This window comes from Hippocampus comes, unplaced genomic scaffold (genome assembly GCF_001891065.2).
Source record: "Hippocampus comes isolate QL1 unplaced genomic scaffold, H_comes_QL1_v1.1 scaffold481, whole genome shotgun sequence".
NCBI lineage: Eukaryota > Metazoa > Chordata > Actinopteri > Syngnathiformes > Syngnathidae > Hippocampus > Hippocampus comes.
Genome location: NW_017806032.1, coordinates 87,325 through 114,819, shown reverse-complemented (window position 1 = coordinate 114,819; position 27,495 = coordinate 87,325). Strand labels below are relative to the sequence as shown.

General features: G+C 42.1%; 1 protein-coding gene across 1 annotated transcript in view; it reads right to left on the bottom strand.

Annotated features, from left to right (window-relative positions):
• LOC109529441 (receptor-type tyrosine-protein phosphatase gamma-like) overlaps positions 1 to 27,495 on the bottom strand; it is a 188,494-nt gene that overhangs the window by 151,539 nt on the left and 9,460 nt on the right. The window contains exon 3 of the mRNA XM_019892829.1: positions 21,075 to 21,223. Coding sequence (XP_019748388.1) covers positions 21,075 to 21,223 — 149 coding nt within the window. The remainder of the gene's footprint in view (positions 1 to 21,074; positions 21,224 to 27,495) is intronic.

Sequence of the window (27,495 nt, the reverse complement as noted above, 5' to 3'; positions counted from 1 at the left end):
ATATATATATACATATTTTTTTTTTTTTTTCACTCATGACGGGTTCAGTGAATGTGCATATTAACTGGTTGGGTTCGGTACCTCTATTAAGAACCACTGCACTGGAATAATGGAGTACAGGAATAGCACTCCACATTCAGAAACAAAACAGTTTGCGTTTTAAACTGAATTATCTTTTTGAAAAGCTGTGAATATTTTTGTAAATTCGCTTCAATGCATCTTTGCATCAACAGAAACACTCCATATAAAATTCTCAATCAAAATCAATTATTTTCATGAGCGATCGTAGTGGTAGTAGTTGTCACAATTAAAAAAAAAAAAAATAGGGTTATGGTTAGTGTCAGAAGATAGTTTGACTTTATTCTGAGGGCAGCTAAAAAAAATGGCCGCAAATGATCTCTCCACCATAGTGAAAAGTTTTATATCCATTGAACACAAATGCTCTGCTAACACCCCATATTATCAAAATAACCGGACTCTACACAACTGTCCACATGTGGCAGATTGTGCCTTCCATGTACATAATGTGCTGTTTGACCCAAAGCATCTTATGTCGGCCTCCTGAAAGCCCCAGGCTCTCTGTGGTGGAGGAGATCCCCCAAGAAACTGAAATAAATATTGGAGCCATGTTCAGGAAGGAGAATTGCTAGTGGGGAGGTGTGATCAATGGGAAAAAGTCTCTCAAATAACAAAGGGGAAAACGTGATGCTGAAAGAAGTCTGTGATTATAGATCCGAGAACAGATTTATTCGATGTTCTGTAGCAGCAGCACACCGAAAATGAGCAAAGTTACTTCTGTGAAATATAAGATAAGCAGTCCACGGGACAGCCTGTGGCAATGTTCTGATTGCATCAGCACCTCTGGACCAAACACAAGAGACATGCTGACGTAAGGAAGTATTGCTTCTACTCAGAGCTCTTGTGAAAACACCTCTCAGTATGTCCTTTTCAGATGAACAGTATGCAGACTTGAAAGGAGTCTGTTAACAAACAATTTAGAAATGTGACATTTGGAAGCACATCAAGGAAAGGCTTTGTTTTGATCTCATTTTTTAAACATATTCATTTGCTTCAAAAGGAAATTTAATTTACCTCCTACAGCATGTTTTTGTTTCACACAACACAGAAAGGCAGACGTCACACATGCAGGCAGGAAAGGGGAGTGTGTCGGGGTTCATTGCCTTGCTCAAGGGTACATCAACAGTAGTCAGGAATTCATTGTCCACTGTGGGACTCAAACACTCTCCGGTTCCAAAGCTCATAAATACCATTATTCGTTAGTTTGTAGGCGGAATTGCGCAAAAACTACACAACCAATTTCTATGACTTTTTCAGACACATTAACGTATGCTGGACTCAAGGGAAAACGTCTTGCAGATGCAAATAATACACAGTAACCTCTCCCTCCATTGCAAGGAGGATGTTCCAAACCAGCGAGGCATGTTATGTAACATTTACGGTCCTTTTGAAAAATGCCCTTAAAGACTCTATCAAACAATACTAACCCTTTTAAACACATATAAAGAAGTAAGCAGTGATGCCGGTATTGCGTTCTTAAGTAACGTTACTTGCAGACATAAGATTATTCATCTTAATGCCCCTTCAATCAAAAACGAATGCTGTGGCAGACTATCATTGCAAAATTTTTGGCGACAAGGGAGGCAATATGGATCCCCGCCTCCATTGTCCCACTGACCACGCCCTGCAACTTCTCCGCTTGGGGCAGGATCTCATCCTCGACCTTTGAATGATCATTTGCATCATGTGTGTTGGGAAAGGGAGACATATAAAACAGACGCAAGTGGGGAGCTCAAGGATCGGACTTGGGCCCTCTGGTGTAGAGCTTCCGCACTGTTCCATGGCCAGGACAAAAACCCCAGTGACACCCCAAAGTTGGTCCTCCTGAGAGAAATGGGGACAACTACCCCTGTCTGCCAATCCAGAGACACGGCTCTCAATGGGATGACGACTAAGGATGATGTTGCAGAAAGGTGCCAAACAAGACAGCCAACAACATCCAGAGCGTTTCGGAGCTCTGGCTGGGGCTGATGCAGCCTGGAAGGCTGCCACATATGAGCTTTTTAACAAGCTCAAAACCGGAGATACATGGAATGGAGTCAAATTTAGAGAATGGAATTGAATTTCATTGTCATTACCCATGGATGAGTGTCGATCAACGAAATGCATTTAACGATTACAACCCATCCAAGAGAAGTAAAAAATAATGACCAGCAAGGGGAGACAGAAAGGAGTAGCATGATGACTTAACTTCCGCTTTGCTTAGATGAAAAAGAAAAACAAAGGGACAAAAACAAATCCAAGATTGACTCCTATAAGGTTAACAAACAATTTAGAAATGTGACATTTGGAAGCACATCAAGGAAAGGCTTTGTTTTGATCTCATTTTTTAAACATATTCATTTGCTTCAAAAGGAAATTTAATTTACCTCCTACAGCATGTTTTTGTTTCACACAACACAGAAAGGCAGACGTCACACATGCAGGCAGGAAAGGGGAGTGTGTCGGGGTTCATTGCCTTGCTCAAGGGTACATCAACAGTAGTCAGGAATTCATTGTCCACTGTGGGACTCAAACACTCTCCGGTTCCAAAGCTCATAAATACCATTATTCGTTAGTTTGTAGGCGGAATTGCGCAAAAACTACACAACCAATTTCTATGACTTTTTCAGACACATTAACGTATGCTGGACTCAAGGGAAAACGTCTTGCAGATGCAAATAATACACAGTAACCTCTCCCTCCATTGCAAGGAGGATGTTCCAAACCAGCGAGGCATGTTATGTAACATTTACGGTCCTTTTGAAAAATGCCCTTAAAGACTCTATCAAACAATACTAACCCTTTTAAACACATATAAAGAAGTAAGCAGTGATGCCGGTATTGCGTTCTTAAGTAACGTTACTTGCAGACATAAGATTATTCATCTTAATGCCCCTTCAATCAAAAACGAATGCTGTGGCAGACTATCATTGCAAAATTTTTGGCGACAAGGGAGGCAATATGGATCCCCGCCTCCATTGTCCCACTGACCACGCCCTGCAACTTCTCCGCTTGGGGCAGGATCTCATCCTCGACCTTTGAATGATCATTTGCATCATGTGTGTTGGGAAAGGGAGACATATAAAACAGACGCAAGTGGGGAGCTCAAGGATCGGACTTGGGCCCTCTGGTGTAGAGCTTCCGCACTGTTCCATGGCCAGGACAAAAACCCCAGTGACACCCCAAAGTTGGTCCTCCTGAGAGAAATGGGGACAACTACCCCTGTCTGCCAATCCAGAGACACGGCTCTCAATGGGATGACGACTAAGGATGATGTTGCAGAAAGGTGCCAAACAAGACAGCCAACAACATCCAGAGCGTTTCGGAGCTCTGGCTGGGGCTGATGCAGCCTGGAAGGCTGCCACATATGAGCTTTTTAACAAGCTCAAAACCGGAGATACATGGAATGGAGTCAAATTTAGAGAATGGAATTGAATTTCATTGTCATTACCCATGGATGAGTGTCGATCAACGAAATGCATTTAACGATTACAACCCATCCAAGAGAAGTAAAAAATAATGACCAGCAAGGGGAGACAGAAAGGAGTAGCATGATGACTTAACTTCCGCTTTGCTTAGATGAAAAAGAAAAACAAAGGGACAAAAACAAATCCAAGATTGACTCCTATAAGGAAGGAGAACGGTATGGGATTGGAAAAAAAAAAAACCCTGCGACAGCGACATGAATAGGAGACATACTGTCAACAACAACGATTCTAAAAGTTGCACAGGTGGGGGTGTGGGGGAAAGATGAGGTGGGGGCGTAGGGACCAGCCAAGATGCAGTGGGCGGCACCACAGCCTTTTAAGGTGCGCCATATCTCCTCAGCACACCTGGACTATCACTGGGGGGTGGAGAGAGGTTCGGGGAAGCCAAACAAAAGGCATTGATAATAGGATTGTTTATTACGTTGTGTGATCATATGCGTGTGTGTGCTTCAGTCTGTGTCTTTGGTCATGAGCCGGTAGGCCACAACACATCATTTCGTTGCTATGCAGACAACCTCACAGAGTCCTGAACTGTGTCATGAAGCACGGGAGAACGGGGGGAAGGGAGATATATGGGAGCCCAGGATCCAGCAGCATCAACATAACAGTTGTTTTGTTAACACCAACAATAATTTCAGTCAGTCTTGAGCCTTTCATGAGAGCTCTCAATGGGAATTGGCCAAATTGGTGATCAGTTGTTGATATCCAATGTTTACAGGTGATGAGTCAAGCCAAACTCCATGGGTGCAGGCGATTGACATTGAGCCCCACCTCCAGGGCTGGCTCCAGAGTGTGGCCACGGTGTCCCATGTTCAGTTGGGGGCAAACATCTTCCATGAGGGGCATTTAAGAAATTCTTTGTCTGGTCATTCCCCAAAAAAAGTGGTTCTTAAACTGGGTCCGATCGAACCCCAGGGGTTCGGTGCATGCATCTCAGGGGTTTGACAGCGTCTCTGCCATAGAGGTTAAGACTCAACCTGTCAATTAGTTATGACACACCCGCTTGGCCATCACTGGCTGATTCATTTTGTGTACAATTAAAACACGTATACTTTAAACTTATACTAATTGTGTTTACTTTTTTCTGTTTTTAATAAATGCATTAGGGTTTTATTTTTATTTTTCACTAATGGAGGGTTCGGTGAATGTGCATTTGAACTTGTTGGGTTCGGAACCTCTAACAAGGTTAAGAACCACTACCCTAAGGCCTGTTTGTTTTGGGTGACCTGACCAGTGGCATAAAGTGCCTGGCAACTTGGATGCTTGGATCACTGGTACAAGCAAACCACGACTCCACAATAAGGTAATCGCTCAAGAAGGAGTTTTAGAAAGGAGATAAAAAGAAAAACCTAAAATGTCTTTTGGACATATAACACTTTGAACAAAAGTAAACCATGCTACATCTCAATATCACGTCAATGTATGTCTGATTTTATAATCAAAAGCATGGTGGAATTTTCAGTTTTTGTTCAACGTGTAATGTTCATACTGAGGCAGTATGTTGATTTGTTTGCAGCTCTGGGTGAATGCATCGTATTTTGCAATAGAGTTCTTCAGACAAGAGCTAGCATATTCCTATTCCATAAAGATAATGTATACTGTAATTCACACTGATCCCTCACGATTTCCAGGGGATAGAGACGGAGCCTTGCCGCGAATCATGTGATGCACTCCCAAAAGGGATGGAAAAAAAAATGTGCCTATAGATGGCACAATATGGTAGCAAAGCACTACTTATGTCTAAATGTAATGCCTCAACATACCTCAACATTCTTAATGACAAATTTTGTTTTGGTCTGAATACATAAATAGGAAATAGGTGAGCTTGTCATTAAATAATGGAGGAAAAAAAACTAACTAATATATGCTATTAGCCAAATTTGTCAAAATCAAACCACAAACTTGCAATCTATGGGGTGTTACCAATGCAAAAATCTGTCTTTTCCGAATGCTTGAAGCTACATTATATTAAGGGGTGGCCACATCACTGGCCAAGTTCATTTAAGGGTGAAAAAAAATGAATAGTGTGTCCCCCTGACAATTTGACTGCATGTCTTTATGATGAAACAATATAGAAACACGAGATTCGGCATCAGCACGGACGTTTATAGAAGCGAAAAATTGTTTTTCAGAGGTGATGTGAAAAATAAAACAAATTCACACCACAGGCACTGAACGGTTTGAAACAACAGTGCCAAGAAATGAAAACCATTACCTATTGTTATCATTATTCATCTGATGATTTAGGGGCAGGGATGCGCTTTCCATTTCCCACACAGCAAAGGTTGATGGGAAATAAAATCCCATTCATCAATGACACATCTTTATCTATGATACCTGCGGCAAGGCAAAGAGAGAGTGTTTGAGGTACACGCACACACATGCTCACGGCCCTCCTAGTGTGTGCTAATTTACAGTGCCTCTCTTATCTCGGCAGGTGGGTAAAAGCTTGCCGAGGAAGTTCTGAAGCCACACGCATTGTATGTGCAAGTGTTCCCTTTCCTCTCAATCATCCTACCCTTTGCTCCTCTCATTTATCACATTTGGAATGTTTGGAAGGGGGTGGAGATAAAAATGGAGATGGGCAAAATGCCTTTAAACTGAGTGGAAAGCAGCATCTTCCGTAACTAGCACATATATCGAAACTACAACAAAATATACTTTAGAATTTGTGTCTTCCTATCGGAGAGGCAATACACTGTAAGCCTTTGTTATAAATCTTGAAGTCTTTGCTGTAACAACACAACCCAGCAATTAACTGTATTTTGCTATCAGTATAAGAAAATAGAATGTAATGCCCCATGGGGAAAAAAAACACACACATATATCCATCCAGCTTCCATCTTCAGAGCACCCCCGCGACAAGGGTCGTGGTGATGCTGGAGCCTATCTCAGCTGTCTTCGGGCAGTAGGCAGGAGTAATGAAGACGGATCGTGAGTTGACAAGCTGCCGCTCGCCTCCGCTGTTGTTCATCTAACGAACACAAGCGCACGCGCGCACAAACACACTAAGACACACACACACATGGACGCTGATCGTTCACGCTCCAGAAAGCTGCCATGTACACTCTATAAACACTAAATGTGTTGTTCTTATATAATCTTCTGTACTGCATGTATATATACAGTATATATACAGTATGTATATATATATATATATATATATTGCATTTTATGCACAATCGTTATCGGCAGTTAATGTCATGATTTGCGTGATCTATCAGTTGAACGCTTCGCAAGGTGTGATTGTGAATGTGTATGGTGGTTTGCAGAGGTTTGTCCATGAGTGACCTTTCACCGGTATTTCAGGTCTGCCCAGTCAGTCGTAGTGAGAATGGATTTACCAGTAGGACATCACACACAGGTTGCGCTCCCCTGACACGCAGCCAAATTAAAAAAATAAAAAAATAAAACTGATGTACACCTTTTCAGTCCCACAGACCGCAATGACATGTGTCTTATTGTTTTTATTTCAACAATCCCCAGCTGAGCGTGTTTGTGTCTGTTGTTTTTATTTGATTTTTTTCCCCTTTATTTTGCTGCATGTCTGCTTGTGCGGTGCCTTGCGTGTGACGTGGAAATTATGTTCTCGACGCCGACTGGCTGACGCCAACGAGGGAGAGACTGGGTCCATGTGGGTCGGCCTGGAATACTGATGTCAGCTCACTGACGGACTGACAATGTCCACCTCTGGTAGTTTGTCAGTGTGTTCAGAGTGTACCCCGCTGACTGTCCAAAGACAGCTGGGATATACTCCAGCACAACCGCGATCCAAGTGACCATGAGCAGTTTGAGATAACGGATGGATAGATGGGTCAATGACATCATTGATCGGATTCTTGAAATAATAAGACACTGCAACAAACGATCTTGTTCACTTCGGGTTCATTCTGTACTGCCATCGTGTATATATGAGCCCAAAAGCAAATCTGTTCTTAGCCTTGTCGGGTGTCTTGGGAGCGGAAAGTCTTCGCGCTGGGAGGCGGAAATTTCATCTCCACGCCCTTGATCATCCAGTCACAAAGTAATCGCATTCGTTATTGTTGCTAAGACTCACAAACATTTTGCTAATACCAGATACACTGCGTCATGCTGAACATGAGTTGTACTATTTTGTAGGTATGGGGCAAATCTGTCCAGATACGACGGACCGGATCATAACGGCTTCGAGAATGTGCTACTTCATCACATACATGCCAAGTAAAAAGACAATGTCGGAGAAAAAAAAAAATCATGATTACTGTCTGTGGGCACCGGGACTGGAACAACACTGCCAGCTTCGAATACGAGCAAAAAAGGAGCAAGCGTTGGCGACTTGGCGCAGCTAGTAAATAAGCATATGGACTTGTTTGCAGCTGTTGAACCAAGATAGCAATAGTTTTGGAAAAAGCCCCGACCACCAGATGGTATATATTTTTTTCCATGTCAGAGAAGGAGATGTAAACATGTTAACATTACATGTTATTGTATATTTATTGTTTATCAACATTCTTTGAAGAAATGTGCGGGTTTAAATTATTGTCTTTCCAGTGCATTGGCAGGTTGTTAAAATAGATATTATGCTTCATCTTCTAATGGAATATCTTTTTTTTTTACCCGAAAAAGGGAAAAATACTCCTGTGGCTTCTAGGCATGGGCCAATAACCAGTTTTGTCGGTTTACCAGTGGTTTTAAAAAGTCAAGATTTCAATAACCTCTAATACTGGCATCTCAGCAGGGCACAATATGATTGGCTGCTTGCAGAGTTGAGTAAACAAGCCTCCTCTTTGACGTTAATTGCCTCCAATTAACTTTTTTACGCTTCCTTCTTGGCGGGTAATGGAAGGGTGCAAGGCTACATACTGCAAACACAGATAGCTTTTTTGCTCTGATTAAAGAGCATTGGCCAAAAAAAAAGGTGCAAATAATACAAGCTAGCCCCACTGACAACATGAGTAGCTAATGGGTCTGTTCAAAAAGTAGCTCAGCAGTGATGGGACATGGTGTCTAACTAGTGAAGTATAACAGAAGAAAAATCCATCCATCCATTTTCAACACTGCCTATCCTGAACAGGGTTGCGGGGAGTTACTGGAGCCCAACGCAGCTGACTTCGGGCGGAACGCAGAGTACATCTTGAACTGGTCGGCAGTCAGTCACAGGGCACAAATAGAGCCCACATTCACACCATCACTGAGTGGGAACCGATCCCACGCTGCCTGCAGACAAGTCCGGCAAGTGTACCACTATACCATCAGTGAATTCAGAAGAAGAATGTCACAATTTATTTGGTATTTCTATTCGATATTTCTTTTTTAACACCACTTTTTTTCAGGCAGAGAGCAATGCGAGTATTTAATCTTTGAGTACTCACCGATACCAAGTACCCATACCTCTCAAGAGTAAAATTTCTGTTACACATGTACAAATAATTGTGAACAATAACCTTTCTTTCTGGCTGCTGCCCACGCACGTGCCCTGCTGTGAGCACCATGCGTTTGTCCGCAGCCCCGCGTCACCTCGATTAATTTAGATATTTGTGAATTAGACCCTTCCAGAGTGGAGCGGATATCAAAGCCAGACCTTACATGATTAAAAATGGCATGTGGTGCGTTACAATAGCTACATTTTATTTGGACGTCATTATTTCATCCCCCACAAGAGACGCTCGGCTCAACTTACATTTGTCCAAATTTATGGGCCTGTGAAGCCCTTTGATGAGGCTCATTGGTGATTAAGGGCTATATAGATAGCATGTGACTTGACTTTTTTAGATCAATTATCAAGTATAGTTAATCTATTTCTTACTATTATTTGTCCGACCAATCATCAAATCTACTCCAATACATAAAAAAATGTATTATCTTCTTGATCATAGGAAGACATATTGACAATGGACTACAAACTTATCTTTTGCATGTGGTGAAATTAATTTGGTTATGTTGATTTATTGTCAACAGTCTGGGATTATGCATTTATTTGATTAAAGATCTGTTACAATATTTATGTTTAAAAAATATTGAGACACATATTTATCAAAGACAGTGATCTGCCAGCATTGAGTTGAAACATTGAACATTATCAGCACACTATTGAATAAAAGATCCTAATTACAAGTTAACTTTACCCGCAGCTGCAAGTTTCCCATTTTCCATTTACAGTATAGTGTTGCAGACGTTAAATCAAATACTCACTGATTAAAAAAAAAAAAAAATCTGAAAAGTAATAAGTAACTTATTACTCTATGGAGACAGTAATATTTTAAATAAACATTGCTTTCAAATGCAAGCTACTCGTATTACATTACATTTTGGCAGCAACTTGTCCAGCACTGTTGATAATAGTAATTACATATTATATATCGGAAGTAACTTGCACATCATCGTCTGTGAGTAACCATCAAGGAAATCATAAGCATTTGTGTTTGCTTCCATATTTCCTCCTGCTACTTCACTTGGCTTCTTAACCAGGCTATCAAAATGAATTGCTATGATTTCCACTGTAATTAGTTTTGTAGTTTTTCTGACGCCTTTGTACATTTCTCTCAACAGAATTCAAACAGTAAGTGCGTTTCTGAAAACAATATGTACAGCTAAGAAAAAAAAAGTAGAATAGCTTTCAAGGGGTGCTTTAAAAAATCGAATAATAATAATAATAATAATAATAAATTCCACACAGGAAGCCCAGAGCCGAACCTGCACCTCTGCATTGTGAGGCATATGTGCTAACAAGTCGACTACCATGCCATAATAATAATAATAAGAAGAAGAAGAAGAATAATAATGATCATAATAATAACAATAAGAATCCATTAATCCATTGTCTGATCCCCTTATCCTCACAATGGCATGCTGGAGCCTATCCCAACCGTCTTCGGGCAGTAGGCAGGGGACACCCAGAACTGGTTGCCAGCCAATGGCAGGGCACACAGAAACGAACAACCATCCACACTCACACTTAGCGACAATTTAGAGCACGAGTGTCAAAGTCAAGGCCCAGGGGCCAGATCCGGTCCGCCACATCATTTTATGTGGCCTGCAAAAGTAAATCATCTGTGTCAACTTCCGTGATCCTTGTTTAAATCTGTACCGAAATCTCAAATTGTCATACAAAATAAATAACGGTGACATTTTGCAATAACAGTCATACCTCGGTTTTTGTAATCCGTTCCAGAAGGCTGTTCGAAAATCGATGTGTTGGAAAACTGAAACCACGCTCTTTAAAAAAGAAAAAAATCTTGATTGAACACATCTGCTCACAATGGAACGCTACTCGAGGAAGCGTCACTTTTCTAATCTACCCGAGGAAGCGTTACTTCCTCGTGCAAAGAAGGCGAGAGGAGTCAAGTGGCGCATTCAAGTGCGCTCAGTTTGGTCAAGAACCGATTTTCGGTCGTAATCCGAGGCATAAAAAACTCAAAATTTTTGGTCGAAAACCGATTTGGTCGAGAACAGAAGTTTGACTGTAGTTTGTTACCCTGTTTATCCTCACTCAATAATTGAACAAATACTTGACTGATTTCAAAACTAGTGAGCCATAATTGTTTTTTTTTTGTGTACAAGTAATAATATGATGTGAGGAGTAAACATTTATTTGGTTTCACTGTCTGCCCTCCGAGGGAGGACATAACTCCATAGTGGCCCGCGACAAGAATGAGTTTGACGACCCTGATTTAGTGTGTTCATTCAGCCTGCCATGCATGTTTTTGGAATGTGGGAGGAAACCGGAGCCGGGATCGAACCCACGACTGCTGCACTGTGTGGTCAACATGTTAACCACTGGTCCACCAGGCCGCTCTTTCATTTGCCCTCATTTTAAATACTGTACTCAATGAAATGAAAATATTGAAAGTGGAACATGCTTCCTTTAAAGTAGGGAATGCAAACGTTTAATCCTCGCCAATAATAATAATAATCATCATCATAATTATAATAATAATAATAATAATAATAATAATAATAATAATAATAATAATAATAATGCATTCAATGAATTGACTTTGGTGTGGTGGAACACAAGGCTCACTCGTGTGCGGGCAGCGTGGGATCGGTTCTCACTCAGTGACGCTGTGGATGTGGGTGCGAATTGTCGTTTGTCTCTATATGTGCCTTGCAACTGACTGGCGACCAGTCCAGGGAGTAATTTGCCTTCCGTCCAAAGTCAGCTGGGATAGGCTGCAACAACTCCCCTGCGACCCTGTTCAGCATAAGTGCTGTTGTCATATTAAATATGATGACATTCACCACACATATTAGCGGAGTGCAGAAGCCACCAAAATTGCGTTACCTCACACGTGCCCCAACTTAGGCCCATTTTCACCTGATTGAAAGTCTTGTCTTATTTCTGTCTTCAAACTATCAGGTGGCGTGTCTAGAGAATTCCCTTCGTCTGCCAGAATGACCGGTAAGGCATAGTGTGGTCTGGCAAATTCCAATATTTGGTAGGCTCCACTTGCCCCCAGCATGAAAATGAAGATGTGGCACATTTTACTCACATTGCACATGCACCTGCCTATGAAACTGGGGCCCACTAAGACACACACACACACACACACACACACACACACACACACGCGCACACACACACACACACACACACACACACACACACACACACACACACACACACACACAGATACGATGAGGCACTCCAGTTTAAGATTTGTGTGATAGATGTGCTTGGCATATCAAACAGAGCATTACAGTTTAAAACAGCAGGTATGGGAATAGTAAATCCCTACTTCATCAGGCCATTCTTGGGCCCCATTATGCTACAATTACTAAATGGAAAGGCTTGTAAATCATACATCATTCATGGGGAAACCGTGCACAAACCCTTCTTTTCCCCGCCGCCCACTGAAATATGGGTAGAGGTTGCACCCAAAAATTGAGGGGGATGGGGAACAAGCCAAACTGAAATGAATTCAGTATTTGAACGAGACACTGAACGGTCTGAATGAAGATATGGAAACAAAAATAATGGAAGATTAGATCATAAAAATGCCTGTTAGGTTAAATTAAGAATCAGTTGCTCATAGGTAGAAATATGAGTCTGAACAGTTGTGGACAAGCAGTACCCGTACAGGTAACGGATGGCTCGATGGAAGAGCCAAAGTTAAATTCAGACAAAGTTTAGCTGAGTCACACAGTTGACTGGTGTTGTTGTTTTTTTTGTTAGGTTTTTTTTTTTTTTTTTCTGAACAATATGAATTTGAGCTTGCGTGTATTCAGTCCATGTGGGAAAACCACATCACACAAAGACTGAATTGAGGTCAGTTGATGAGGGAAAGCTGTATTACACAACTTTTTAGAAGAGGGCTTTAGTGTTACTTTTCACAGTATTCTAACCAGGTCCTCTCAAAGTTTGTCTTGAATTCATGTTTGAAAGGATTAAAGGGGAAGTCATGTGAAGTCATGCGGAATGGGCCAGCACCACTCAGTCACGACGGATTGCATGTAGCTGGGTTTCTCAAACTGTTTACACCAGCATGATCAACATTAAACTAGAGTGGCATAGTGGGTTTAAGTGTTCATGGAAAAAAAAAACACGGCAGAGGTATTTACCACAATTATTCTTATTTGATATTACTGTACAGAATGCAAGATAATGTAGCATCATGCAGTCGGCAGCATTTCACACCGCGGTTCTCATACATTTTTTAGGAAAATGAAACAGCTATACTTCAATAATGGTTCGATCAAAACGTATTTCATGAAACAGTTAAATAGAAATTATCCATTCATCCATTCATTTTCTGAACAGCTTCATCCTCACAAGGGTCGCGGGGGGGTGCTGGAGCGTATCCCAGCTGTCTTCGGGCAGTAGGTGGGGGACACCCCGAACCAGTTGCCAGCCAATCGCAGGGCACACAGAGACGAACAACCATCCGTGCTCACACTCACACCTAGGGACAATTTGGAGTGTTCAATCAGCCTGCCATACATTTTTTTGGAATGTCAGAGGAAACCGGATTACCCAGAAAAAACCCACGCAGGCCCGGGGAGAAAATGCAAACCACACACAGGGAGGCCGGAGCCTGGATCGAACCCACGACCTATGCACTGTAAGGTCAACGCGCTAACCACTGGACCACCAGGCCGCCCAATAGAAGTTATGAAAATATTAAATATTTAAACAGGCTGCATGCATAGCCACAAGTAAAAATCCCAATCTTCAATGATTGCAGGTACCACATAAGAGAGCCCCGTGTAGCATAAATGCAACCGCATTTTGAGAATCACTGGCACAGTGTTCAGCATCACGTTATGTGTTAAATGGTGCCCACTTGGCATTCAATGCAGCCTGGTCATCCCGCAAGGGGCATTCTCCCCATCCGTGATTACTTTTCATCGGGTCTTTTTATTTCCCCATGTGGGGTATTTGGAGTTTTTTCTTTGCCTCTTGGGGGGGGCTGGTTACATCTGGGGATGTTAATGTTTGTCAACCGTGGCCCTGTGAAGTCCTTTGGGACTCTGGTGATTTCGGGCTTGCAACATTAGCAATGCTTTCATTTTCTTTTTTTTTCTGAATGGTTAAACTCTATTCGTGATTCTTGTAGCACCATTTTTAAAAGTCTGAATATCTATCGCAAAACCACTCATAGATTTTGCAAAACCTAAAAGCACAAACTCTGTTTTGTACTGACTGTAATTTTGTAACACCCAACTCACTGCTTTATACACCAAGTGTTCAACACACTCGTTGCAAAAGTGTACCCATTTATGGCTATTATTTACACTATCCTGCCAACCGTCTGGCCACTCTGTCAAAGGAGAACTGTCGTAAATAATTACTTCACTTTGCAATCAGCCTGACCACGATAACCCGCAGGTAAGTTCTTGGTGTGGAGTACAATCGAGGGAGTAGGAAGAGTGAGAAGAATTGAGAATTAGATCGAAGGAAGAAGATTTGGAGATGAAGAACTAAGAGGGAGATGAGGGGGAGGGGAGAAGAAAGAAAGAAATAGAATTACTGATGACATCAGAGCTAAAATTGTGGACCATATAATCAACCATAGAATGACCCCGAAGAACAACACAATGTAGGCTGAGTTTTTATTCTTTCTCTCTCTCTCGCTCTCTCTCTTATCGCTCAGTGAAATTACTTTTTTTTTTCAAAGGGCCGTTTCGGCAAAAAAAAACAGTTTGATGTTTGCTTTGATGTTCATGGTGAATCCAATCAACATCTTGAACTAAAATATTTGAAATTTGGATCCTTGTGTGTTTACAGAACAATGACCAACGTAAGATCTCAAACCGACGTAGCCTGCCGTGCTCACAGAGAAAGAAAAAGCCAGATGTGTTTTTCAGTGTTCCCATGAGTGTGTAGTTATCTGCTTGCTAATATGATGGCTTGTGTTCATTGTCCAATCATCCATCCATTTTCTGATCCGCTCATCCTCACAATGGTCATGGGACATGCTGAAGCCTATCCCAGTTGTTTTCGGGCAGCAGGCGGGGGACACCCTGAACTGATTAACACCCTATCGCAGGGCACACACAGACGAACAGCTGCACTCACACTTACACCTAGGGACAATTTAGAGCGCTCCATTAATGTGCCACACATGTCTTGGGAATGTGGGAGGAAACCGGAGTACCCGGCGAAGACCTACGCAGACCCAGGAGAATATGCCAACTCCCCACAGGGAGGTCGGAGTCAAACCCTGCACCTCTGCACTGTGAGGCTGATGCGCTAACCAGTCATCCACTGGGTTCATTGTATGACACAAAAATATCATTTTTACAAAGATTTGAAGAGTTACGTAAGACTTATTTGCTTTTGCAAGATAACTGTTTTGTCAATGTAGTGAAAATGTTTTGTTTCGTTTGTGTGTGTGTGTGTGTGTGTGTGTGTGTGTGTGTGTGTGTGTGTGTGTGTGTGTGTGTGTGTGTGTGTGTGTGTGGGTTGGGTGCGCGCGCGTGCACGCGCTCTTAATCACAAGCAGCACAATTCTACCTGACCCATTTCCATTGTCACCATTGAAATGATTTCCTTCTCATAGCGTACATCATAAACATGTTATGTTCTTCTCAGATTACACGGGCTGCTCTCTTTTTCTGTTGTCCACAATGTGTTCATATGTGTGTGGGATTATGCAAGCAAGTTTATTTGTATGTTTGTATATTACTTTTTCATTCTTCCTCAGCAGAGATAGCATTGCGATATGTGGCAGTAGGCAAACAAGGGCTCAACAGCAATGACACCTTCCTTCCATAGCTGGCAATATGAAAGTTCTACAGAGGGCACACTCAGTGAGCCTTCCAGCTGTTTTTTTTTGTTTTCCATTATTATTAAACTAGTCTCTCAGTATAATAATGTTTCTCTTTCAAATCATAGAACAATTCCCAGAAAACAGTGAACTGTTGTATTTCTCAAAATTGTTTGAAGTTGCTTCTACTACATGATTAAACTCACCGATGCGAACCTTGCACACATAACGTAAGTATAAAGTGTGTATGTAATGTAATGGTCAGGTCAACTTTGCTTTTATGATGGAAAGGTAACCACTGCCTTATAGAAGAAAGGGTTATTGTTTGAGGTCTAAATGTTTTTTGTTGTTGTTTTAATACCTTAGTTAAAGGGTGTGGGCAAGTAATTTTGCAAAAGGGCCACATGAGAAACTGGAATGTTTGCCGAGGGCCAAGCCAAAGTGCTAACTTCAACTTCCTATTTTTTAAATTTTAATGTATTGAGAAAAAGTGGATTGTCTTGTTTCAATAAATTACCACGTTTCGATATGTATTGTTATAATTAGGAGTACATTTTACTCGATACATCAGCCCTCAACTCATATTAGCTGTTCCGAGACAGGACTCCGAAATATATACATAGATAGGTGGAGAGTATAATTTCATTGACAGTGATGTACAATGATACTTTGATAACATAAAATATACTCAACATGAACAGGCTATGAAAGTTTAGATTTGCATGCAGTATGATCAGGGCGAATCTTCATGCTCCTTTTATCTTCACTGTGCAAAAAAGAAAGAATCATGCTAACATCAAGACCACTGTTGTGTTTTTGGGAAAAAAAAACATTTGCTGGAGTGATCAGAAAAGTTACTAAATATCGTGAACATATCAAGTTGGCAGCACTGCGGACACAAGTCGGAGGTTTTGCTTGCTACCTTGCTTGTACTTTGTTGTGGTGGGAGCTGCCGTGGTCGCGAGTCTTTGTCAATAGATACACTGTGGAAAAGCAGCGGAAGCCTAATTGCGCTAATTTTCTCTGCTCAATTAAAAACAGATCTGTTGTAAACACGCTGCCTGTGAATGCGCAAAACAACAAGGACAGATAATGTTGGTCAAAAAATGTCACGGCCAAAAACACCTGAGGTTTACATGCACATTAAGCATTAAATCAGGCATGTCCAGGTCCGGCCCTTGAAGGCCGCTGTGCTGCGTGTTTTTGATGTCTGTTGTACTCCTACACCACTGAATTGTTACTCTGCCTAGATTGCCGCACGTGTCATCTCTCATGATTGGTCCGTTTGATCACAATGTGATGACGTAGAAGTCAGCTTTCCCCGGCTAGGTTCCTCAACTCACAAGGCCTTTTTATCAAGTCAAGTACAACTTTATTGTCAAATGCACTGTATGTGCAACATACAGCACAGATGAAATTTCTTCCCTCTCAACCAGACAACAAGAGGAGCCGCTGCGGGTGCCCACGCCTCCATCAAAAAGGACAGTTAACATAAAATGACAAAATAATACAAAAGAAGACACAAGACACAGACAGTTGTGCAATCTTAACCACTTTTCCTGCATACACTTTGTTGTTTGAAGCAGTAATAGATGAAAGAGGAGTGAATCAAAGTGTTTTTTTCACCAGTGGATCAAAGCCGTAATGCTGAAAATGTGCAAACATCCACTACAAGCTAGTTTTGCGAGCAACAAGAAGCTGTAGCGTCCATTAACGAAAAAGAGATTGGCTCTCATCTCCTGTCCCATGTAAATCCGCTTCAATTCCAAGCCACGATTCCCGGTTCCACATACGCATCGGCGTTCTGCGCTGACGCTCCTTATAAATAAATTGTGAGCGTTCATAAGCAAATTAAAAATTGCAAAGTGCATTAGTTCGCGTTCAATAAGACAAGAGATACTGTAGGTGCATGTTGAGGCACAGCTATCCTGCAGCCAGAGATGATTGGGCTCTCTACACGCTGTTCTTTAATGTTCGGTGTTGAGTGGCGTGTGGAATTACGGTTTGGCGCGAAACACATATCGAATTGCGTATCGAATTCCTCCTCAAATTGATTTTTTAGGGCTGACTGTCTACACTGTGTTTAGCAAGTGTCCAAAGGGGATTTGGCCCTGTTCAGACTGAGCCATATTACAGACGCACCTAACAGGTTGCTGTAGCAACGACGACAGAACGAAGGCATCATCCAGCATGTGTCGTGTTTAACGTCATATAATTGCAACAGCAGCAACAATAACAAATACATGCCCTTGAACTTTGCTTGTATGCCGCTATCTCCCCACGGACTGATAAATCAATGTGTTCGATGTCTATGGTGTGCTCGATTTTTTTTAACCGCTATGCACTTCGATTGGCCCTCTCTGGTCTGGTGTATTGGGTCTTGGGTCACCTGACAGTCAAAACTCATCGGTGGTTTTGGAGCTGTTCAGACTGAGACCCATTATGTTCAAATCGGATATGAAATGACCTTTCCAATCTGGTTTCGATCCATCTTACAAAAATCGGATTTCTTTGAGACTGTTCAGACTCCAGAAGGGCTATCCAGTTTCATCAGGTTGTGTTAAAAATCTGACTTTGGCTTACAGTCTGAACAAGGCCAAAGTGACACAATGGTGTCAGGCTTATCAAAGTGGACTAAGTTTGGGCTGCATTTGCTTAAAGTAATTATGAACCGCACACAAAGTATTGTCTGGTATTGTGGTGTCACCTCTCTGAGTAAACTTGAAAAGAGTTTTTAGTTTTATGTCTTATTATACCACTCCTATTTTATAGCTAGTACCAGTGCTAACGGGGCAGTTGTGGCAATTTAGGTCCTTTCTTAGCCATACTGCGATTATTGGTCCAACAACGTGCATTGTTGGAGAACTGGCACAAAGGGCCAAGAAACACAATAAGTATGAGAAAAGTCTCACTGGAACTTCATAAGTTGGCGACATTCATAGTCATTCGTTTTTATGTTTCACTGGTTTAACTTTTCAGACTATGCTGCTAAAATTCTCAGTGCATCATTTCCGTAGCGCCCTATTTATATATTTATTTATTTTTTGAATACTCTTTATAATCCCTCAAGGGGAGATTCAAGTCACAATCTGCTCCGTAGTTGTACTGCACACCACACAGAGATTCGGAACACACATATTCAGGCGAGCAAGGAAAGATGTCGAAGTGAAAGAGGCGCTCAATCGTGTTGTACCTCTCGAGTTGGGAGGAAGCTCGTGTTGATAATAGTCAGGAAGGAACCAGACTAGCATGCTCACACAATCAGTTGTCATTTTTTTGCATTTCATTCCTTTGAAATCCTCAAACATCACCCTCCATTTATATTTTCCGCACTATAAGGCACACCTAAAAGCATTCGATTTTCTCAAAAACTGACAGTGCGCCTGATAATCCGATGTGCCTTATATATGGATCAATATTCTGATTTCTTGGCATAGTATTTTAAAAGTTCTGTCAAGCGCTTTGCAACAGATGCAGCGGTTGTGAAATCTCTACATCAATAAATCTGTATTGTGTTGTATTCCCTTTAGCATAGCTCCATCTAGTGGCTGCATAACATAACCGCAGCCACTATTGTATCTTCTGTTCTATGCACCTTATAACACGGTGCGCCCTATATATGAAAACAATTTGAAAATAGGCCATTCATTGAAGGTGCACCTTATACTCCGGAGCACCTTATAGTGCGGAAAATACCGTACATTTAGAGTCTTTTATGTCTTGTTTGCCCCTGTGTTTTTTACGTGTCTTGATTGTTAGGCGTCATCTCACCACTCGTGTCTTGTCCGGGTGTTTCTTATTGTTTAGTCATTTTGCTTGTATTAAGTTCCCTGGTTTATTTCGGTCCTTGCCGTTTCTTTGTTTGTTATTCCTGGTACTGTTAACGTCCTCCTATCATGGTGAATTTAGTCTGATTGTTTGTGTGTTTCCTTTAATGTTTTTTGGGCGGGTTGACTTTCGTTCATTTAGTTTTCGGATTATTCCAAAGTGCAATGTGTTCTTTTTTTTTTTTTTTTTTTTTTTTTTACATTCTTGTCATTAAAATACTTTTTGAGAACACTCTTGCCTTACTGCCCTTCTTCCCTGCATGTGGGTCCTCCACGTAAACTTTTAATCATCACACCAAGTCATTCGATATGTACTAATGCCACCCAAAATTGAATCCGGTAGGAAGAGCACAGAGATGACAACCTCCACACAGGCCAAAGTGAAATCTCAATGAGAGAGATGGGCTAACCACCCATCCACCTTGCTGCACAGAAAATGCAATGCATTAAATGAAGGATTAAAATTAAATAAACTATTATAGTATGCAGCAATCTGTAAATGAGACAAGCCCCCCCATCCCGGCTGGAAAAAAAAAAACAGCTATAAACACCCATTAATAGTAAACTACCGGTAGTTTTTCTGATATAGAATTATGTTTTATTATTTTGTGTATCTTACAGAGCTATACGGTGAAGCCATCATAGCAGGATTCGTCAATGAACACTTCAGCTGCTTTTCTTGAAAAACAATTCCTATTGCTTGATAGCGCAACTGCAATCACAATTGGTACATCCCCAGCATCTAATGAGCTTTGATGTTCAAGCCGTTTTGGGGGGAGAAGTGAGGACGGTTTCATTGTTTTCTTTATCTTCTTACTGCACACGAGAGGGGTAATAACTCGGAAAAGAATTTCCTCTCAAAATTTTGGAGACTAGTGTCTGACTTTGAGTCTTTATATGTTAGTTAATATATGCATCCGTTTTTCTACTAATGAAAAATTGGGCATCCGCCTATTCGTCTCAATTATTGTTCAAAGTGTCCATGACAGGAAGACCACTATACCCATCAGATTCCATTTTTGTGATATACAGTCAAACCTCGGTTTTCGAACGTCTCTGTTCTTGACCGAAAATCGGTTCTCGTCCAAACTGAGCGCACTTGAATGCGCCACTTCACTCCTCTCGCCTTCCTTACACGAGGAAGGCACACTTCGTCGTGTAGCGTTCCATTGTGAGCAGACGTGGTAGATAAAGATTTTTTTTTTTAAAAGAGCTTGGTTTCGGTTTTGGAACAGCCTTCTGGAACGGATTATGTTCGAAACCCGAAGTATGACTGTATTGTCATCATGATGTTACATGATCAACAACAATTGGTTACTTCCCTCCTATTTATTTGTCAGTGTGAACTCTGTGTCTTGTAATGTGAAGGATACCAAGAGGGAGGAAACAAAACGATGCAATTGCAAGTGAACGAAGGGAGTGGCTTTACAATTAAAATGCTTCAGCTTCGACAAATATGAGCGCTGGACATTGTAAGTTGACAAATGTGAAAGCCAGATAAATTTGTTTACCTCCACAGGGTAACGTCGGCCCTTGATGCTATGTTCAGAGCCCTCCGATCCGTTGCTTGGCCCCCAGTGAAACTCCACTTTCTCTGCTTTAAATCTCCCCGGTAGGCCTGCTCCTCTCACAAAATAATCATCTTTGAGCATTATGGCCACTGGAGGAAGGACACAAAGAGAAAATCAAGACATTATAAGTGAAAGGGATGACGCATCGCACACAGTTCCCTGAGAAACAACTGTATGCACAGTCTAGTGTCTTGTCAGAAGCGTTTGTACCCCTTGAATTTTACCACCACGCAAACACAAGGAAAGGATACATAGTTTTCAAAATCTTGGGCAAATGAAAATCAAAAAAATGTGCTGTGCATTTGTGTTTATCAGCCTTAAGGGAGCCACGCTTTTCTCTAACTGCAAGTCTTTTGGGAATATGTCTCGACCAGCTTTTGCACATCCACGCACTGAACATTTTGTTGATTCCACTTTGCAAAAAAGCTCAAGCTCAGCCACACTCAGATGGAGAGAGTCTGTGAACAGCAATTTTCAAGTCCTGGACTTGAGGACACGCTCCGTTTTGTTTTCAATACAAAAAAAATATGTACTCCACAACCCGATGTACTCTTTGAGATTGGAAATTAAACAGCAACAATAGTGGTGAATTTTCATGATTGAAAGAACCAACAAAATGGATTAAAATGATGACATTAATATGCAGGGTTTCACAGTTTTTAATAGTGGGGAATCAATTGGAGGTTTTTGAATTAATATCCCTTCATCAAATCACAACATTTGGAAAGGTAATTATATTTTTAAATTTTAATCATTTTTGGTCAATGAATACATATGCATGAACATTATAAACATCCATCCATCCATTTTCTGATCCGCTTATCCTGACAAGGCTCGCGGGGCGTGCCGGAGCCTATCCCAGCTGACTTTAGGCAGTAGGCGGGGCACACCCTAAACGGGTTGCCAGCCATTCGCAGGGCACACAGACAAACAACCATTTTCGCTCACAATGACACCTCTATTCCCGAACCTCCGCCATTATATATAGCATTATCCACTCTGCCACCCACTCGCCATTCTCTCTTTCACTCTCTCTCGTTCTCTTCTTCCTGGCACACTTAGTCTATTTTCTGCCTCCCCTCATCCAGTCCTCCAGCCTCCCGCACTCCCACACTCACTCCATCGGCCCGTGTTTGCTTCGGCCGTATATAGTACCGCTTCCTTGTTGTTTGTCTCTGCTCTCTTGACATTTCGCTTGTCATCTCTCGTATCCTTCCGTCGCCAAGAGTTCCACCCCACCAGTGTTTGACTGAACCCCCACCCGCCTCAACACATCTCGTCTTTTCCTGTGCCCCCCCCCTACCTCTGTTTTGCCTTCCATCACGTGTGATCACAGTATTGATTGCATGCTCTGGTGACAAGCACAGTAATGGACGGCCGCAAAAACGAGACAACAGAAAACGCTGGCAAAAACGAGTACCAGGAAAGGCACGAAAAAACCGAATAACAAAAAACGCTCGCACGAAGGCAAGGAGAAAAACAATCTAGTTGCAATAATAATACACACCGAGAATCACACTCCAAATACGAACTAGCGCACAAAGGCGAAATGCGAGAAGGTACTACGACACAATGGGCACAGCAGTGGCACGGTAAACAATTCTCCGGCAAGTGAAAACACGAAAGCCGGCCCTAATAAAGCCAGTGCCTGATTTCTAATGGGTAGCAGGTGTGCATCCGGCCGAAAACACCGTCTGCCACCTGCTGTCGCAAACGGGACATGACAGACTTTAGGCAGTAGGCGGGGCACACCCTAAACGGGTTGCCAGCCATTCGCAGGGCACACAGACAAACAACCATTTTCGCTCACAATGACACCTAGGGACAATTGAGAGAGTGTACAATCAACCTACCGTGCATGTTTTTGGAATGTCTGAGGAAAGCGGAGAAAACCCACACAGGCACGGGAGAACATGCAAACTGCATAAAGGAAGGCCGGAGCCGCAATCAAACCCTACACCTCTGCACTGCGAGGCGGACGTGCTAGCCGCTCACCCACCATGCCACTTGACATTGTACATGAGAGAGAGAGAGGCAGAGAGAGAGAGAGAGAGAGAGAGAGAGAGAGAGCGAGAGAGAAAGAGAGCGAGCGAGCGAGAGAGAGAGAGAGAGAGAGAGAGAGAGAGAGAGAGAGAGAGAGAGAGAGAGAAACATACACAAACCAATTATAGGGATGTGATTTAAAGCTGATTTTAGCCTGCTTGATGCTATAGAGGGAGCAACATTACTGTTACCATTGCATTGATCACCATTGTACCTTTTATGAATTAAGAATCCTCAGCTGAACCACTGCCAACGTGACTCACGTGTCTCAACTAATTTTCATGAGCAGTTTATGAGCTTGTCATTTCACGCCTCTTGAGCTTCTGCTCCATTTCAGATAAAAACCTCCATCCACCCATTTTCGATCTCGCTTCCCCACCATGCAGTTCTGTTGCATATTGAGAGTTTATCCTGCATCTATTGTTTCTTGATATGCCACAAACGAGACTCAGTCAAATGTTTACAGTTGCAGATTTCATTCCCTTCATTTGCGGATGTGAAGCTTTAGGTTTCAAAGTTAATCAAACGATGAAATGTTATCCGAATCTCAGTTTGCTGTGCTGAAGTATGTAGGTTTCCCCCGTTTCCATCATCGTGCTCAGTGGAGGTGATCCCTCTGCAGATAAAGCGCTCATCTGTCGTTTACAAACTGCAAGGTATGCATGCATTATTCATGCCAAAAGACAGGGACATTTGTCTTGTTAGCCATGCATTATGAAGAGGGGGAGAAGAACCTACATGCCATTTTTCTTTCACAGCTCTTGTTAGTGTTGCATTTTTACTGGGCTTTCAACATGCTACAACACCCACAGCTGATTTTTTTTTCTTGTGTCCACTGTTTAACCTGAATATGGGTATGGCTCTTAAATATATTTGGACAATGCTGATGTACGTCTATTTATTATTTCTTCTTTTAATGTTGCCTCTTTTTTTCACCTTCCCAGCAACTCAAAACAAGTGTTTATTGTATTTGTGGACATTAGTCGTTGACATGAAAAACAGAAGTTGGCTTTGACAGTGTTCAAACCACTCTGTTTGCACAACCAACAGATTATACTAAATTAAATGGTCTGTCATGGTAAACATGGTACAAAATAAGCCATGTTCTGTGCATGTGTGAGAATCTATGGGATTGAAAAAAAAGAGAGGCTACCAACTAACAAGCAGGTTTGTAGGACAGTATGACAGAACTGTCCTCCTTAAAGCATAGTTGTCGAACTCTAGTCCACGAGGGCCGCTTTCCTGCATATTGTCCATTTCTCCCTGCTGCAACACAACTGATTCAAATGATCAGCTCATCAGCAGTCTCTCCAGGAGCCTAATAATGATCCTGATTCTTTGGATCAGGTGTGTTGCAGCTTGGAGGGATGGAAAACGGAAGGATAACGGCCCTCGAGGACCGTAGTTTGACACCTGTGCCTTAAAGCTGGCAGAAGGCTTTAAGCCTCATGTGACAAAACAGCAGGTGTACTTCGTGCCATGTGTAACTGCTCTAACGGAATTTAGAGGCTTGAACGTTGCTACAACCCCTCCGCCGCCACCAAAAAACAAACAAAAAAAAAAAAAACACCATTGCAAAGCACCATTCGTCAAAATTTCCTGGCAGAAAAAAGATCCAGACAGACCAAAAAGATTAACTTAAATTGTACACTTCTTGACGCATTTATTCGCATTCACATTTATTTTGTCAATATCTGAGACTAGCAAGCTACCAGACAGCGTAACTAATGAGAGGCATGATGTGATCAGCCTGGCAGAAATACATTTTAACATCACCTTTGGAATCTATAAATGTTTTAGCATGTCAATATTATTGTGGGGCGGTTAGTGCGTCTGCCTCACATTGTAAAGGGGCAGGGTTCGCTTCTGGCTCTGGCCTTCCTGTGTTGAGTTTGCATGTTCTCCCTAGACCTGCGTGGGTTTTCTCCGGGTACTCCGGTTTCCTCCCGCATTCCAAAAACATGCATGACAGGTTAATGGAACACTCTAAATTGTCCCTAGGTGTGAGCATGAGCGCAAATGGTTGTTCGTCTATGTTCGATTGGCTGGCAACCAGTTCAGGGTGTCCCCCGCCTGCTGCTCAGGGACAGCTGGGATTGGCACCAGCACCCCCCACGACCCTCGTGAGGCCGACATGCTAAGCAGCCAACCACTGCAAATCCACTGTAAATCACCAACCCTTCCTGTTAACGGTGGGTTGTAAAGTGCTCTCCATTCATGTGTTCACTTCTCTGTTCGGTTCAAATGTACAATCTAAGCAATATCAACCATATTTTTTTAATTTTTCTTGATTTATCACTTTTAACAGTAAGTAATACATTGTTTTGCCTGACTTATTGCTAAAAGTGTAGTCAGCATTATTGGCCAATTCTAATAACAAGCCACCATGGTGTTTAAACCTTGGGGATATTTGTAGTTCAGGAAAAGGGTTGCAGCAGTCCACTCTAATGTGTCCATCACAATTAGCAGCTATTACAGACAGCTCAGAAGTGGATAGTTGTTGTTTCCAGTCGCTTAGTAGAAGGCTGACCGTTTAAAAATTTACTCCGGAGTAAATGCTAGTTTGCAGGGCAGCACCGATATAAAATGGGACGTGTGAATGCTACAGGGGTAGCCTCACTGCGCGTGAGAAGAGTTGATTACATACGGGTATTGCATAACTTGCATCCTGGGTGTTTTGCACTTCTTTCCTTTCTCTTTCTCATCCTTTTACGGTGTCTGATCGACCACAGCATTGATTTGTCTGGAGAAGTATAAACCATGGTTTTTTGATATGTCACAAAAAAGGCGTGGAAAAGGAAGTACACGTTACGCATGTGCATGTTTTATTTCCGTATTATCGTCTTGCATGACCACAGAAATTGCCGTGTGAATGCAAGTGGGGCTGCACCAGGGTTAAGACGCCTCTCTTTAGTAAGCAGCTTTATACGTGTGAACGCTCCACAAAAATGTACACCGGTGTAAGATAAATTGCAACAAACTACATCGTTGCAGCACCGCTGCAAATGTGTGCCTTGTGAACACCCCTTAAGTCAACAGGTCCAGTCAGCCCAATTTTAAGAAGGAGAACTTTCATTGTCAATATGTATTCCAAGGTATTATTTCAATCTACTTTCCTCCACATGAGGCCTCCAGGTAGAACATATCTGTTTATCAGCTTGTTGCCAATAGCTAGTGGTTCACTCTTTTTCCAGAGTTGGTCAAGCTGAGGGTTGCAACTGCTTTTGGGCCAATGCTAATATTGGTCACATTTAATTTGGGAGAAACAGAAAAAGCCAGGATTTTAATTTCAGTTTCATCAAGTTCAAGTCAGCAGTGGTGGAGCGCTGGATCTTGATGTCTGCAGCAAAGCAGTGGAAGTTGAGACCACGATGGCGGATTATCTGACCAAGAGTGAACCTTGTGACAACCTACTCAAGAGCAGAGCAGGGAGTAAAAAATTACTCAAAAAAGGACCACACCATAGGACAGGATCAATAAGGATAACATATTAGCAACATGTGAAAATCTGGCCTACAATGACTTTAATTGAAAAGAGTAGAAGGACATGTACCATCCCATTTTTTCTTTCTTCATAACACAATTCCGACTGTTCGCCTCGATCCTGCATTTCTAGTAGTGCCTTTGTTTTTGGTATTTTCATTCGTATTCAACGATCCTGCAGCACTTAGTTACACAAGAGAGAAGACTTGCTCAGCATTAGAGAGTCTGCACTAGACCTTTTTTTCACCAACTTTCACAAATCCGCAAGGTTTTTCGGCGATACTAACCGTAAGAGCAGCTGCACTCTTACGGCCCGTGGAGGCTATGCTGAAGACAGAAGGGGAAGATTGCCAGTGTGCTGGTTGAGCTTCAAAGGGAGGATTTCAAACTCCGCTCCCATCGATTCATCTTGTAAAATTATGCTTCCCCCCCAACCCCAAAAAAAAAAAAAAAAAAAAAAATGGGACATGCTTCTCCTTCTAACAAGCACCAGCAAGGGCATTGCATGTTCTGCTGCTCTCTACTTCACTGAAATTTGGCTCAGTGAACATATCCCACATGCCGTGTTACATGTGCCCGGTTTCCAACGTCACCACATCAAGGAGGTCTCAGTGAAAACAAAAGGCTGGTGGAATATGCCAGTGCAGGGGTGGCCAACCCGCGGCTCGCGAGCCGCCTGCGGCTCTTTGGCTGGTTCAATGCGGCTCCCGGGCTTTCACACGACAAGCGGCGAAAACGCCTCGGCAGTGGCGATGTCCTTCAAAAAAACACACTAAATACACCGAACGCACTATGTCCGCCTATCATCAATCCCGTTACTTGATTGACATAGAGG